This window comes from Boleophthalmus pectinirostris, unplaced genomic scaffold (genome assembly GCF_026225935.1).
Source record: "Boleophthalmus pectinirostris isolate CB_2022bp ecotype Guang Dong unplaced genomic scaffold, ASM2622593v1 HiC_scaffold_12, whole genome shotgun sequence".
Classification (NCBI taxonomy): Eukaryota; Metazoa; Chordata; class Actinopteri; order Gobiiformes; family Gobiidae; genus Boleophthalmus; species Boleophthalmus pectinirostris.
In genome coordinates, this window is record NW_026571018.1 from 29,332,941 (window position 1) to 29,350,130 (window position 17,190).

Below are 17,190 nucleotides of genomic sequence, written 5' to 3' on the forward strand. Positions count from 1 at the left end.
AGGACTAAACCAGAACTGAACCAGGACTGAACTAGGACTAGTGTCAAACGTTTCGTGTGCCAGCTGCTGCCCCCTGCTGGTCAAGTACGTGTCTGTATTTGTGGATCTGTCTGAGTTAATATTAATGAGACAAAAGTAACCGCATAGTTATTGATCTTTGAAATGGTGTATTTGCATTTTTATTCCATTGTCATTATATTAATTGAAAATGCAATAAATTCTTGGTCAATTAATCGTCCAGCTAAATCTGTTATTGTTACAGGCCCACTCATCAAAAACAGAACTGGAGTTGTGTTTTGTTTCTGTCACACTTGTCTGTTTTCTGCTTTTTGACAATTCCAGTGCTGAAATTATCCAAATCTAGTGAAGGTGTATGGAGTTTAAAAATGCAGTGCTTTCTGTATTACATGACGTCACAAGGTGGAACAGAGTTTTATGTTTGAGGGAAGAACTCAGTCTAAATATGCAGTGTTGAACCTTGAATATTGTGTGTTGAACATGTGTGAGTAAAACAAAACACAACTCACAACACAAGAAAAATCCAAACTTATGATACACAAATGTTGAAACTATTATTCAAAGTTTTCTTTCTATACTGCCAGAAAAGACATTGAACTTTAAGCCAGTTTTTGTTTCATTTTTTGTATTTATTTATTTATTTTTTTGTGGTTAGGTCCAGTAATTTCAGACATATTAACCATAAATCAGGTCAACAAATTTGCAAATTACACCACTGAATTTTGACCTGTCCTCCAGTTGGATTTTGAGTTATAGCGCTTCTAGTGTTTTTCTAGTGTCTATCCTAACTAGGGGTGTGCAATAATATTGAAATATTGATATATCGTGTTGTTTAATTTGATGAAACAGTATCGATATCGTCTGCTGCTGTATCGATATATCACCAAGAGTATTTTTAGATATATTTTACTAAATTATTTTGTGTAAAAGCTACACTTGTCTTGACATTTTCACTGTTTTGAGTAAAATGGGTGTGGTTTTTTTTCATATTAACTTTGCACAAACGTAGTGGACTTTTAGTATAAGAGCCATGAGTTTGGCTTTGTTTTTCACTGAACTGTATCAAATCGATTTGAAATATATCGTATGGAATCGTATTGAATCGAAAGCGCACTGTATCAAAAAGCGTATCGTATTGTGGCCTATGTATCGAGGTATGTATCATTTCGGCATCTTCTTAATGATATTCGGCCCTAATCCTAACATATCTGTCGTAATACGCTGGTTGACATGATCAAGGAAGCTCCTCTGTGTTTTTAAAGTTCATACTCCTTCACCAACTCTTAGTCTTACGTTGTAGTTGACCAACTTTTACAATTTTGTGCATTGTTTTTAAGCTTGATTCAGACTGCATGACTCCTTTTAGTACACGATATACAGACTTTCAGTATATTATACAGTATACATTCTTTTTAGTTCTCCACAGACCAGGCATTGAACACACAACTTCCTTGGCAAGACGGCAATCTACACATCTACTTTTCCCTGAAGTTAAAATCAAGCGGACAACTGTACTTTATTTGTACGGGTTGAACTTACTGTTTCTCCCAGTGGGCAGAGCGCATGTTTTAGACGGCAGTTGAGAACCTGTTTGCCTGAGTGGAGCTGGACTGACAGTTTTGGGGCAGAGCAGCCAAAATCCCAAACCCAAGCCGATTTGAACGCCCAGAATTAAATAGAAGTGTCTTTTTACGCTTTGGGGTCAAAAGTAGCATGGCACTATCTTTTTAAGTTGTTTTCCAGCTTAAAAGTGCATTGTGTTAGCCTGAGTCAGTGTTAGAATTCGTTCACTCAACAGTAGACGGTTACTTTTTTTCATTTAACTAGTTGCTGCTATTTGGTCGTGACGTATGTAATGCACTGCTAACAGGGCTAACTGGTATATTAAGCTTTTCCCAAATAACGTAGGAAGAAGGGCAGTAACATCTTGAAATTCACCAAATATTCTCTTCATTCTGGCTTTAAATCCTCGATCTTGGGAATCATTGACAACACTGAATGTATGACTCTTCGCTGATTGGCTGGTGCCCGAACTTGCACTTCTGGGGTTTTTGCGAACCGTCTAGTGCAGGGGTTCCAAACTTTTTTCATTAAGGGCCACATATCTAAACAGAGACGAAGCAGAGGGCTCATCAAGAGCTGTAGACTGGTGCACATGCACATGTTTAACATGTTAGAATGAGCCATCAGACTTTATTCATGTTAAGATCCTAAAACCGCACACTAAATATTAAATATTTGCTTTATCAAGGTAGATTTTCAAAAAACTTGCAGAAAAAAAATATTATTTTTAAATTGATACAAGGTAATTTGGGCCAATTCACCTGGAAGTCTGAGGGCCAAGAGTATTCTGATTCCTGACCTAGTCGCTGGAAAGAAATGAAATTGAGCAGAGGCACTAGGTGGCGCCAGCCTGGCTAGCATTGTGTAACTTTTCTGTCAGTTGCTTGTTTCTATGGATCTATCATTTCTTTTCATTTGTAATGTTCCACAGTATGACATTAAACAGCTCTACCTCACATTTATTCAATTACAGGTGGTTTTAAAGCTCAGAAATATCTAGAAAAACAGGCTTCTTACTGTGAGCGCGGTCGCCTCTCCACAGATCTGGCCTGTAACTAGGTCAGGTTTGGTCTCCATGAAGATAGAAAGGTTTAACACCATACTGTGAAAAATTCCAGACAAAGCAGTAACATCTCCACGGAGAAAAGCCTCCACCAGAAAAGTTACACAATGCACCTTTAATCTATATCATATGTTCCTGGATGGTTGTAGCTAGTCGTTTTTTTTCATTCTATTGAAGCTAGTTGAATTGAGATTTTGTTTGTGGCTGTAAAGATAAATACAAAAATCCAAGTTGCAGAGATAAGCAGCCACTATGAAAGCACTGAATAATGTAACACTGTTGAATTTTCCAACGGTTCTTTCAGGACATCTGAAGAGGTCTTGTCTTATGTTTTCAAGTACTTTTCACATCAGCAGGTCTGAACAGCTCCTAGAGTGTTTCAAATCTTGCCTTTATTCTGTGACTTTTGACAGAGTTGTTTCGTCTGCTGTATGTGATTTTTCTTCTGGGATTTTTTTATTCTTGAACAAAAAGGGAGACGACTGGAGGTTACATTCCAGAGCTATGAAAAAAATGCTTTTATAGATTTCCTGGTTGTAAACACAATAGTAATAGTCATACGTTTTGTTGTCCAGGTGGTGGTGAAGACGCGCACAGAGTTCCAGACGGAGAAGAAGAGGCTGAAAGTGCCGAAGGTGGAGGAGTTCACCATCAGCATCACCGACGGGGTTTCCGAGAGACTCAAGGTAAATGCAGACAATTATGGGAAAAGTTGTGATCGATTTATGCTTGACACTGACCACTCACTGAACGTACAGTATCGTTACATGACTCTAATACTAATAACATGGTTGTACACTGTTTCCCATTAATACAAAGTCTAAAATGCTCCCCTATAGCCTAAAATAACCTTGACAATATAGTAAACTTAACAACATTAGACTTTGTTGCATTTTATGACAAACATTGGTCAAAAATCAGTGTAAAGATACAGTAACTGACATTTATGCTCCACAAATTAAATGAGATAAAATAATTCAAATAAAAATACTGTATATCACACCAGCCAAAAAATGCGTAAAGAAGAAAAAACATATATAAGTCGCACTGGACTATAAGTTGCACTTTTTGGGGGAAATTTATTTTATAAATTCAGAAACTAGGAACTGACGTTTCATCTTGAAAGGCTAGTTATAGGAATAACAGTAGAACAGAGAACAACAGGCTGCTAATGTCACATATGAACTGTTCTTCAGATAACCATAGCATAAACAACAGAACAGAACAAGTTTAACAAACTCTCCATCTCACTCCAAATCACTAAATTGAATTCTTCATCCTCTGTGTCACTTCTGAACAACTCTGCGACCTCCGGAGGTAAACAGGGCGTCGCTTTGTCTTCTGTGTAGCTGTCATCAGACTCAGCATCAGTTCCCTTTAGAATTATTCCGGCCTTTCTGAATCCCGACAGGATGGTTTTTGTTGTCCCTGAAGTCCAGGCTTTGTTGATCCATCCAATAACTTCCAGGAAATTTGCATGGTGCATCTTCCCGAATGTCACAAGTTTCTTGCTCACACATACTTTTTCCTGCTGCTCGATTACCATTTTCAGATGCATATTTCACTACTTGCAGCTTGTAATCTGCAAAATACGATTTTCTTTTTAGGCGCATTTGTGTTCAGTCTTCAGTGTTACAGAAAAGTAATGGTGCATTCGACTGACATGATACCAGACAGGACAGCGGCTCTTTCAGCAGGAGACATGCGCAGTGACAGTGGTACAGGAGTAATAGGAGTAACGGATACTGACATACAAGCGCAGAGTGCCCTCTTACGCCTTCAGTGTGAAAATTTTTATATATATGTTGCAGGTCCACCCAAACCATGAAAAAAAGTGCAACTTATAGTCCGGTAAAGAATAAAGTACCACCATAAATTCTCTATGGGAAACAATGTTTGTAAATGGTAAGTGATCATTTGTATAGCGCTTTTCCACATTTCAAAGCACTCACTCTTTACGTCAAGGAACACTCACCCATTCACACACACATTCACATTCCAGTGTACGCAGACACTGGGGACGAGGGGGGTTAAGTGTCTTGCCTCAGGACAACATTCATCTGTTAGAACTGGAGCAGGATACGAGCCGCCAATTGCCAAATTAGTAAATGCGCTTTGATTCAAAACATTTCAACACCTTCTACAGACGTTAGCAGATGTTAGGGTTTACATAACAAGAACGGATATTTTGTTGTCGTAATAAATCTATTCCTAAATCAGTCAAGGCAATAATATCAAGGTTTTATTTTCTTATGCAACAGGCTACATCATATCATTGCTGTTGGTCTTCACTTGTTAATGTGGTTACCATGGATATCTGCATGGCCATTACACAACAGTGAGCGTCTCCAATGGATCTGATGGATAATTAGGCTTAGTCATGCTCCATTTTACCTGCAGTGTTCAGCAGAGCTCTCTCTTCTCTGTGTGATTATACAAGACCAAAGCAGAGCATTGTTTTTTTATGTAGCTTATGTAACACATCAGCTTGATTTCTCATTTTCTTGGATTAATTTATTCCATTGTATTACACAGTTTTTGTTAAGGACCATAAAATGATTGGCTTTTGTTAACATAAGACTACTCAGTTAATTTAGTGTTGTTGTACAGATGTAGGGATAGACTTATTATTATTATGATCTCACAGAATCGAGAATTTCTGCTTATATGGAGATCATGTTACAATGGGCCTCATTCATAAATCTTTTCTTAAAAATGTTAGTAACTTCCACTTCACGCTCATTTATATTTCATTTACATAGAAAATTAATATGTATTTGGTTAGAAATGCCCTCTGAACTTCCAAATATGGCCAATATGGGTTTGGCATTATGACATGTGGAAACGCAAGGAGGAGAGTGAACGAGGAACGTACCTCAGTTACAGCTTCAGTGGCAACTTCAAATGTCCAAACTCACAGGAGAATGTCATCAGCTTTTCATAAATCTTTCGTATTTATCATGCTTTTTGCGATCATGGACCTGCGGTAAATAGCAAGGGAGGGGGGCTGGGGTAGGGGTGTATAAAAGTGCGCGCTGGTGATGGGGGGTGATGGGGATGTTGAGTCCAGTGTGGTGCCCAGGCACAAGGTTGTAACAGTGTAGACACAATAGATACATCTTTATAAAACTCCTCATAAATGTTATTGGATCACATTGTAATATGTTTTTAGGAAATAATTTAAGAAAATATATAACTTACAATCATGGAAGAATTAGAATTTTTTGTTGCATTATCAGAGTAATAATATTCTAAAACAGTAGAATTTTTGTTCTTATTCTTGTTCCTGACTGTTTGTAGGATTTGTTCTTGCAGAAGATAATTATCAGTTAAGAAAAAGTTTTGTGAATGCCAAAAATGTTTGTAAGAAGACCTTAAGTACAAATTTGTGCATAAGAAGGTTTCAAGAATGAGGCCCATTGTGATTATGGATGTCTGTTGAAGACTGCCTTGAGAGCTGTTGTTGATGGTCTGTGTTCTGTAAAGGGCTATAAAAGCAATGCTAATAAAATTTTGAAAATATATGAATAACTAATAGGACATATTTTATAATATACATATTTTATTCATAAAGGCTAGCATCTAAACAATAAACATTTCTCTAATATAATACTATGCTGGACAAATTCCACCAAAAATACAGTATACAGTATAACCTCTCTCATCAATTACTATTATGGATTTTAGATTTAACTTAAAGACAGCAGAGATTTTTTTAAAAATTCTGTCTGGATCCCTGTAAAATGCAACAATCAAATAGTAAACAAGTAAAAAACTTTTTGAAAGAAGGTCTCAAAACAAAATGTTGAAAGATGGCTCAGTAGTGCCACCACAAAATCAATTTAACAGCATGAAATAGCATGAAAAATATTAAATCTATTTTCATCAACCCTCTTTCTTCGCCCATGTCTCTGTTTATACTTGATGATTGCACAATGGGGTTAAAAAATGTCACAAAGGCATTTTCAAAAATCAAAAAAACTTGAAGGTAAATTTGCTTCTTGCTGCTGACTGAGGAGGCTCTAATGCAGCTAAAAACACAATTAAAGAAAAGATATATAAACTGAGCATTTTTAGGCACAACAGCCTAAACTTCTCTTTAAAAAATGAGACGATCAGTATAGGGGTATAGATTGGTATCAGTATCAGCCATTGCCACCATTTAAAAATCTATAGTTTAGTGTATGTGGTTATTTATCGAGGACAATGCACATAAAAACATTGACCTACACAAAGAGGAAATCTGATTGTACCAGGTTCTAAAAAAAAGGGTTAATTTCCACCTTCAGTCCATGGATACGTGGGTGTGATAAACAGTGTGCATATGAATAAAATACAGTGTATATTAATTAATTAATTCTTCCAGTCAATCAATAAGTTAAACTATAGTCTCATTCAGTGTCAGTCATTGCATTCATTCAGACAAGGATCAGATCAGGAACCAAAAAGTCTGGACTGGGACATCACTAATCATTATTCTGTTTAATGTATCAATCACTTCTTTAATATCAGAGCTTGGACTTGATTTGTCCATTAACCAGTGTAATTAATGAAATCAGAAGGCAATGGAAGTGTTTGTTTTATTTTCTGCTGCTCAAGTAGTTACAGGGTTTAGAAAATGTCAGTTAAATGTTATTATTTATACAAATACACACACGGTTCTGTCTTAAAATGTCAACCCCCAGAGTGTTCCTGTGCTGTTCAAATCCAGTAGTATTATTGAACGTTTCTGTCTGACAGGTGCTCGTCACTGCAGGTAGCTTGGCAGTCACAACTAGAACTGTACAAATTATAGTTTTTTTTTCTTCTGCTCTCTTTTTCTTCTACTCTCTTCTTGATTTGTAATGACTTCCGAAAAATCCAGATTTTTTTGAGTTAGCGTTCAGGCCATCTCCGTTCTCCAAGGAGCTGCCTGCGTCGTTGTCAGGGGCAACCAAAGAGACCACTGTCGTCATGGCAGCAGAGGAGGAAACTGCGTCCATGGAAACATGAGTAGATGAGGAAAGAAGGGAGGAAACACTGTAAAAAAAAAAGACGTGCATTCACTTAATTGTTCAGATGAGCTTATGTTTAGATTGAGTAGGTTTTAGATTTTTTAAACGTCTTCGTGTTTAACTGATTTAAAGGTAATTTTACTTGAAATAAGAAAATGTATTTGCCAGGAGGGTCAGAAATTTCAGCTGCCATTTTCTTACAACATTGGCACTTAATTAACAAAGTAATCCAACCAGGTCAATAAATCTATAGCTTATTATGCCCATGTTGAACTAAAATTAAGATCACCACATTTGAATAATTTTACCCCATAACAGGCCTCATATTTTGCAGTGGTGGAGAGATGAAGAGGAGGGAACATGGGTGTGTTTTTGTAAAAGAGCAGTGTGACCCTGTCTGAAGAAGCCATCAAATGCACAACTAAATGAGATCCTGGAGTTATACAAGAGGATTGTGTGGTTGCGAACAGACTCAGAGGTGAGGGGAGGTAGGATTAGAAAACTTGTCATTTGATTTCCAGTATTAGGGCCATGATTCAAAGAAATACACAGCTATACACATCACATCAGTTCTATTTGTATTTCCTTTTGACCAGACTTAAAGAAAGATGTATTTGAAGAAAAGACAAGTGGATTATAAGACAGACGGTGGCTTCAGGTTGCATGTTTTACTAAATTTTGGAAGGAATCACTGTTCACTTGCCATTTGTTCTTTTGCTTTTTTTCTTTGCTTCAAACACTTAGAGCTCATATTTTCCTTATTGTTGTGGTCTATAAGGTTCCCCTTGGCTACTGTACTGTAATATTGGTCAAATACTGATACCAGAGGTTGTCACAATACAAAATTGCAAACTTGATTTCGATACTAAGGGAAAGGGAATTTCTTTATTTGTTTGATAAATTATTGTCTTGGTATCAATATTTTTGACATTCCAATTGTAACTTTTTAATTGTAATCTGTTTCATCAGTATTTTTCATTCTTCTTTTATTATTATGAGCAACATATTGAGCCTTCCATGTGACTGGAATGTGCTCACAAACTTAGTGACACTGGAGCTGTTTAATTTCACACTTGTCGAAGTTTAAGTGTGAACCTCAGCTCTGTGTGTGTGTGTGTGTGTGTGTGTGTGTTGAAGAGGTGAGATATAGAGATACCTGCAGCACAAAGAGGAGTCACTGCACAAGATAGTATCAAAGTAATAACTAGACCAGTGTAAAACGCGTTATATTAGAGTTAATACTGTAAAAATGTTATAGTGTACTAAAATAGGTTAAAGTTGACCTATTGTGCTTGTGTCTGCTTTATAGTTACAATCTAGGACTCCTGTGGGTCATTATGTTATCAAATAGCAATATTCATCTAAAATGACCTAAGAAAAAGTCTGCTGACTTCTGTGTTAGAAAACTGCAGAGTCCAGTGGGAGCTGATGTCTCTGTAAACATCATCACAACAAAGAGCTGTGCAGCTAACCCTAACCCCTCCAATGTATAGTAAATCACCAAAAATTGCTTTGTGTCACTGCCACTCCTACATATATCATGATTTTTAAAAAATAAAATTGAAGAAGGAAGTACTGAGCAGTTGGCTTATGCCGGTGGAGGGGAAAATGGGGATATACCGGCAATATGGCATCTTGAAAATAAGTGATTAAAGATACTCAAACATCCATTAATCACTCCAAATACAACTTTGAGAGGATAAATGAGAAGAGGGACAGCTATAACATGGTTAAAAGCTCTGAAAAGTCAGTTAGATAATATATAGTTTAAGTCTGTGCAGATAATTAAATTTGAATCATTAAATTTATAATTGTGAGTTATAAATTGGGGACTTTTTAAAGAAGAGGTCTAGAGCCAGTCCTCGTCAGTAAAAACGTGGTTAGGAAAGAGAAATATGGCTATTTTGTGTGAAATTATAATTATTAAATGTGTCTTGTTTATGTTCAGGAAATTTGATACCCAAAGCCTTTTTTTGTGAGACTAAATTTGGGGCTTGATTAAGATGAGGGAAAAAATTATGATTATTTTTTCCTCAGCACATTACTCAGCCCTATATTAGACAACTGTAAACAGATATATTAAGAGATTAAAAGATATACTCCATGTACTATATAATTGTATACTTCTGTGTGAACTCCATGTCTTGTAGGTTGTCTCCTTCCCTGTCAGGACTGCAGAAGTAATAGCCATTCTTATACAGCCTCTCATCTAATAATTTACTTAAACCTGTCCCCAGTCCATGCTGCTACATTTCATACAGAGGAGTTCCTTGCAGTTCTATCAGCCGGGACATAAGAAGATGTAAGACCACCTGAGCCCTGCAGTCTCCGATTCATATTTTATCAACTAAACGTGTTCAAAGCTCCAGCCTCTTTGTGTGAACAGACCAGGTAATCCAAGGACACATGTGCTCCACAAAAGCTTTTATACTTAGAAATAATCACGGTTGTATTAGAGGAAAGTCAGTACATTTCTTATCCGTATGGCGAGTACGGCACACTGGTAAATGTCTCCTATAGTGTCTGTTCATATTGGCTGATACATAAGGTTCTATTGAGGCGTGTGTCTGTCTTCTACACTTCTGTTTCACTTGATGGTACTCAGTGGTGGAACTTAACAAAGGAAAGGTATTTATTTTAAGTATCTGTGGGTACTTTTTTCTTTTACTTCTCTACATTTGAGAGCAGGTAGCTGTAGTTTTTGAACAGGACTGAAAAGTAAAACTATTTTTTATTATTTATAGTTTGAGACCTGCTGAAAAGGCATAGGGGTTTATTTTTAACAATTTCATAGTTTGAGCAAACAACAATATACAAACAAAAACTGCTAGGAAAAAACTCAGCGCAAATCTTTATCAAAATCACTAGACTAGTAAGTTAGTCCTTATTTATGTAGCGCTTTCACAGACATATGTCACAAAGACACTTTACAGAGCATTATAGATTCATTATTATTTTTCTCAACACCCTGTGGTGGTAAACTACTATTGTAGCCACAGCTGCCCTGGGGCAGACTGACGGAAGCTCAGCTGCCTTGCCAATAGGCGCCATCGGTCCTTCCAACCACCACCATCACTATCGCGCACACCACTTTCATACTAGGCAATGTGGGTGAAGTGTCTTGCCTAAGGACACAATGACAGTTTTTAGGACTGGTGCCCCACTGTGGCACCTGATTTTTCCCCAAAGGTCTTCCATCGAAGTACTAACCAGGCCCAGCCCTGCTTAGCTTCTGAGATCTGACGGGATTAAGCTTTGAAAAGCCGGTATGGCCACATAACACGACATTTGAAGCTTCATTAAATCTCAAAATATTCACTAAATACTTTTACTTTTTACTCTTTAAGTATTTTTTTTTACACAGGTACTTTCACACTTTTACTTTAGTAGATTTTTCATGCGATAATTTTTCTTGAATATTTTTTTGCTCTGGTGTCTGTACTTGCACTGAAGCAACAAAATCGAGTACTTCTTCCAGCACTGATTGCACCATAATAACCTTAAAACACTGGATAAAAAACACATTTATGTTGTTAAAATGTGATTAAAATTTCGAGACAAAGTGGATCACATATTACAAATGATTGGGTCATTTTGGGTTTGTGCTCATTTGGATAGTTAGTCATTTGGATACTGAAATTTTCACCAAAAGGTTTTTATTAAATGTGTAAACCATTTTCTTAGAGTAAAAGAGAAGCTGTAGTTTATTAATGGGCTCTGGCATTTACAAGTCTCACTTTGTCCTTCCTGATATGTTAAGTACGGTGTGAATGCTTGCTAGAAATGGAGTTAAATAATTATAATTCATTAGTTTGAACATCACAGCAACACAGCCGTTTTGAAAAGGTCATCTCCAACACCAACTCACAGCCTCCCACATCCGAGCGACAGCCTCTGAAAGTTGGTGAAGAAGACCACTGTGAAGGGAGTGAAAATTATGCAGAAACTCAGCTAACAGTCTCTAGAACAGAAAGAGACAAAAGAACTGAATATAATATTAGCACTGAATTACGTGAGTGTTGTTTTGAAGATTTGCAAAGTTTGAATTTCAAGTATATTGTTCACAAAAGGTTGCAAAAATAGCTCATAAAAATATACAAAAAATAACAAGGTATTTCCTAACAAAAATAGCCTCTTTAACTCCCCTCTAGGCTACTTTTTGTTAGGAAAGACAATCCATCTTTGAACAGAAATGGAGGGCATCATCTCTCTCCTATCTATAACTCCATCCTCAGACCTACATCAAAACAAAGAAAACAGTAGTGATAGTCTGTTCATGCTCAGAGGTGTGAAAACATCCATCAGGGGCCTGAATGATTATGGTAATATGACTCAGGCACAGTCCCCACATACTGCAGTTCAGTACACATGACTAACAAACAGAAACTGTAATCAAGTAGGTGCGTTAGTTTCAGAGTAGTTTCAGTGTAGTTAGCTCCTCCCTGCAGGCAGATATAAGCCAGTGTCCACCAGCATTCTGACCAGAACTGAACGTACTGCATTTTCCACACCATAGGGTGCGCCCGCAATCCAGAGCACCCTATACACGAATCCGGGTGTCTCAGCACATCTTCAGTAAACTACAAAGCCGCACCACCCGCAGCGCACGCAAACACACACGGAGCAGACAGCGACCGCGCAGCGAAAAACACCCGCAGTCACACTCATCTCTCCACGCCAACGAGGAATGGAATGGAAGAACGAACCAAAACTGCAATGTGCCACTTCTAGCCACAACTGAACAAGTGAATCACTGCGAATACACCAACAATCCAGCGGTCCCAGACAGCACCCTCCCTACACGCCACAATTGAACAAAGCCCAGAGTCACCGTGAGCACACCAGACAAAGTCCGACTGAGCCATCCAACTGTTGTGTTTCATTTAAAGTCCAATGCGGTTTATTTGTGAAAAAAGTTCGAAAATAGTCTATTCTATGACACTGCACCATGTAATCCAGAGCACCCTATAGTGCAGAAAATACTGTATTTGATCAAAAAACTTGTCCAGTTGACAGAATTGAATTTCTCCTTTGCCATGGATCCTACCTAGTCAGGCTGGTGCCATCTAATGCCTCCACTCAATTTAATTTCTTTCCAGTGACTAGGTCAGGAATCAGAATACACTAGACGGTTTGCAAGAACCCTGGAAGTTGTAGACCGCGCACTGGCCAATCAGCAAAGAGCTGTGAAGTCATTCATGATGTCAAACTCAAGCACCTGTCTGGGTCCCTTTTGTGGAACAGCACAACAGTAAACAAAGTGGTTGAGATGGATGTAGACGAAGCCAGACATTCTGTGTTGGCAACGATTCCCGAGATTGAGGATTTTAAAGCCGGAACAAAGAGAATGTTTGGTGAATTTTATCAAGGGGAAAGACGTTATTGCCCTTCTTCCTACTGGATTTGGCACATTACATACGATTGGTTAAATATTAAAAAAGTACCCGCCTACCGTTAAGCGAATGAATCCTAATGCTGCAAGGTTAGACTGTTTCCACGAAGTGAAAACCGGCTGATGAATCAGACTAGATCCAACTTGGATGACTGAGGGATTTCACAAACATCATTGTCAATATCAAATGTTTCAGCAGCCATGTCTGAGCAAATTTCTGATGGATCTGATGGATAATATTGTCAAAATATTGTCATCTGGAATCTTCAACAGAACACAGAATTGTTGTCAATATTTTCCCATCCTTACCATCACCCTGACTAACCCTTATTAAACAAGCTGACAAGTAAAGCAGGTCCCCACATGGCTCAGTAAACATGCACAGCAGCAGCTCAGCAGTGCAAAGCAAACACTCGAAAAGCTCAGAATATCCCCTCTTCAAAGACGCTCAGATTGGGTTGATGAAGCTCGGTTCAAAATGCCTATAATCTCCGCCTCTCTCTCTCTTTCTCTTTCTCTGTCTGTCTGTCTCTCTCCATTTCTGTCTGTCTCTCTCTCTCTCGTCTCGCTCTATCTTTCTATGCCAGCACTTTGCTTCATTCTGCATAATGAAGCTCCAGTCTTATTTTGTGATCCAGACAGCATTATTTGGACGAGTATTTCAAATTCCCCTGTGACATCTTGTACTTTTGAAGAGCTGCCAAAGAAATTAGTCCTGCTGCTTGGGCTGTTTGAACATTTTCACATGCACTCAGTCTTGTTGAATGTGCTGATTTCAATGGGGATTACTTCAAATCATTTGCACTCAATAACGTAACACCTTAAAAGTGCACCATGTCATGTTCTGCTTGTGCCACTTGGCTGTTTCCGTGGAAATGTTATTAGATTTCTTGGAATGTTCCACAGTGTGGCATTAGGTGCTAGTCTGGCAGCGTGGCATTACAGGTGCTGGGTTTTTACTGTCTTAAAAAAGTGAAAAACAGACAGAGTAGTTCATATTTCATGGTTTGCTGCGGCTCACTTTTCCTTCACTTTCCTAATGTATTCTTAGCATACTAATAAGCACCATGTTGAGCAGTATTTTTAACTTTCAGACACTAAAACTTTGCTATCAGGATAATGTTAACAACAAACGGTGTGCTAACAGCACATCAGCCTTAGTTCCTTGTCCGTGTATGATAAAAGACTATAATTAAATGCAGACAATGCACAGTGGTCTCATGTCTGATCTTAAGAGCTGCTTTTACAATATATCTGCACCATAGAAAGACAAACTAGTTATTCACTTTATTATATGGACAAATGTCTCCAAAAAAATTCTGAAATCCACACATTTGGCCTGTTTAGATATTGCAGTTTTTTGTGTTTTTATTGAGCATTGAATTAAATATATAAACCCCAGAACAGACCCCCCCCTTTTGCACCATATATATTACAGAAAAACCCAGTTTTCTTTAATGTTAGAGGATGTATAGGTCAGAGAGGCACTGTCTAAAGGTTGGGTTGGAGGTTGTTTGTCTTTCGACTTAAGCAGTATTAGTCTTTGAGCCTGGAGTGTGGTAAAAGCAATTACATTTGTGTATTTTTTATTTATGGAACTTTACCAATTACATTGATATGAAAAATATTGTGATTGTGGCCTCGGGCTCAACATTGCCCCCTAATGCATCAGAAACAAATTAAAAAATGGATTGCCAGAAGTTTTTTTTTTTTAGCTTTGAACAAAACCAACACATATGTGACAGTGTCCCTGGTTCAGTTTCACAACAATCACAATTTACTTAATGTTTATATAAAGTTCCAGGTTGATCTGAGCTAGCTTTACTTTGGACCAGTGCAGTGTATGAACAACCATAAACTGTACAGCTCTTTGTCTTAAGCAGGTTAGCTTGCACATTGTACTGTGAATAAATATTAGACTTGCTCTCCAAAAATGTTCATGCCTCATTTGCACCCACCTAAAATAAAATACACACGGTCCTTGCCCTGATTGTGTCCACACCTTTTTAATGACATCCCTCGTGCACAGGTCTGTAACTCAGGGTTTGTTAACAAGAGTCTGATCAATACAAGGCTCTACCCTGGTGTGAAATGCTCTTTGCAAAGATTCAAAGCCCCTGTAGAATGTTAAAAGCACTGCAAAAGATTGACAATTATTTACTGTCACCACTCATAGTAATGGTTTTCTGTGCTTTTACTGTGTCCTGTATAGTCCAGCTCATGTAAACGCAGTTATTGTGTTTTGTTTCATTCACAATATGTGTGAATGAAATGAAACACAACTCCAGGTATGTTTTTGATGAATAATTACTTTATAGCATATCAGAAAATAGTGTAAAATGGGCCTTTAATTGATATTTATTGATGCCTATGTATTATGTATTCTACTCTATTGGACATGTACAGTATATATCTATAGTAGTATATATTGATTCTTACTTATTTTGCTGATTTATACTAATATCACTGCTGTTTCTGAGATGCTTTAAGAACTTTCGCATTATAGTCCTTGTATGACAGCTATAGCTACAGTGCTGCTACGCTTTACGATCAAAACAAACCATAACATCCTCTTTCCCATCATTTTCAGCCTCAAATGAGTCCCTTTAGACCCGTTCCTCTTGTGTGATCACCTGACACATCCTATGCCCCGCCCCCTCCTTCTCTCTCTCCCTCTCTCTCTCCTCCCTCCTCCGCCTGCCTCGGTCACCCGTGTTTCCGATTACTCACCGCTCTGAGCCGCAGCAGACTCCCTCAAGTCATTTTGTCGCCATCAAAGAACCGGGAAGGGCATCCTGGTCATTAGTCGCACAAATGATTACTGAATACATTATTTTTCTTTTAAGGGTAGGCCATGCATTCCTTGCCTATTTCGGGTCTTAATTATTTTATGGGCCTGTTCACTATTAAAAGCCGAATTTTATAATTGTGTGGAACATTTTGAAGAATAGACTCTGCGTAGCTTTTCTATATTACACTGTTTTCTGACCTATATTATAATGTTTTATCATCACAAATCTACTGGGAGTTGTGTTTTGTTCCATTCCCACATGTTTAACACACAAACCCTGCATATTTAGGCTGTGTTCTTCTTTCAGATTGTAAATGCCAAGTAGTTTTTAGCAATAAAAACAACTGTAATCATGCCTGAGAGATGCACGTTTAATGCTACACTATGGAACATCCCTAGCAAATCTCCCGGGACAGCAACCAGAAATCCTTCACCAGTAAAGTTATATGTCATATTTTTCAGACTATAAGACGCACCGGATTATATAACGCAATATCATTAATGTTGACTTCTCTCGTCTATTTTCATACATAAGGTGCACTGGATTATAAGGCGCGTTTCATTCGCAATAACTCTCAACATTGTTCAGTTGTAACACATAAAATGCCAAACAATACAGTGCCTTCCTCTTCCACAAATCCATCAAATCCTTCATCTTCAGTGTCTGAGTTTAACAGTTGGGCAATTTCGGCATGCATCCCCAGATCCCTCTCGTCATTACCCGAGTCAGTCTCGTTGCTATACTTTGCTGTTCAGTGATGATTCGGGCCTCCATGAAAGCTCGGACGACATTTGAGACTGATCCCTTAGCCCAGGCATCCACGATCCACTGGCAGATCGTGGTGTAACTCGCCCGACGTTGCCTCCCTGTCTTGCTGAATGTGTATTTCTCCATGAGGCTCCTGATTATGGCAGCCGTAATGCTCCGACAATCCATCAAGCGGTGTGGCATCGTAGCTTACCAAAGTCGTACTAAAGCATTTTGACAGATTTTTGAGCTCTGGGTACCACATAAAATCCATTTGAGATCAGTAAGCACAACCAGAGTTAATACCTAAGGTGCATCGGATTATAAGGCGCACTGTCGATTTTTGAGAAAATTAAAGGATTTTAAGTGTGCCTTATAGTCCGAAAAATACAGTAGTATACTTTTGATAGGTGTACCTCATATATGTGAAGTGAAATATGAAATGAAAATGTAATTGGGAATGGATATAAAGTCACTGGTACTGTAAAAATTGGTAGCAGCATTTCCAGTTCCAATACTGATTTTGATACTATAGATTTAAGTCTCTACCGATATCCAACATCAAGTGACACCAGTGCAGAGACTGAAAACAGCATTAATTTCCATCAAAACTAAAATAAA

General features: G+C 37.9%; 1 protein-coding gene across 1 annotated transcript in view; it reads left to right on the forward strand.

Annotated features, from left to right (window-relative positions):
• Window positions 1–17,190, forward strand: part of nsg2 (neuronal vesicle trafficking associated 2) — a 113,920-nt gene that overhangs the window by 33,106 nt on the left and 63,624 nt on the right. The window contains exon 2 of the mRNA XM_020927065.1: window positions 3,220–3,330. Coding sequence (XP_020782724.1) covers window positions 3,220–3,330 — 111 coding nt within the window. The remainder of the gene's footprint in view (window positions 1–3,219; window positions 3,331–17,190) is intronic.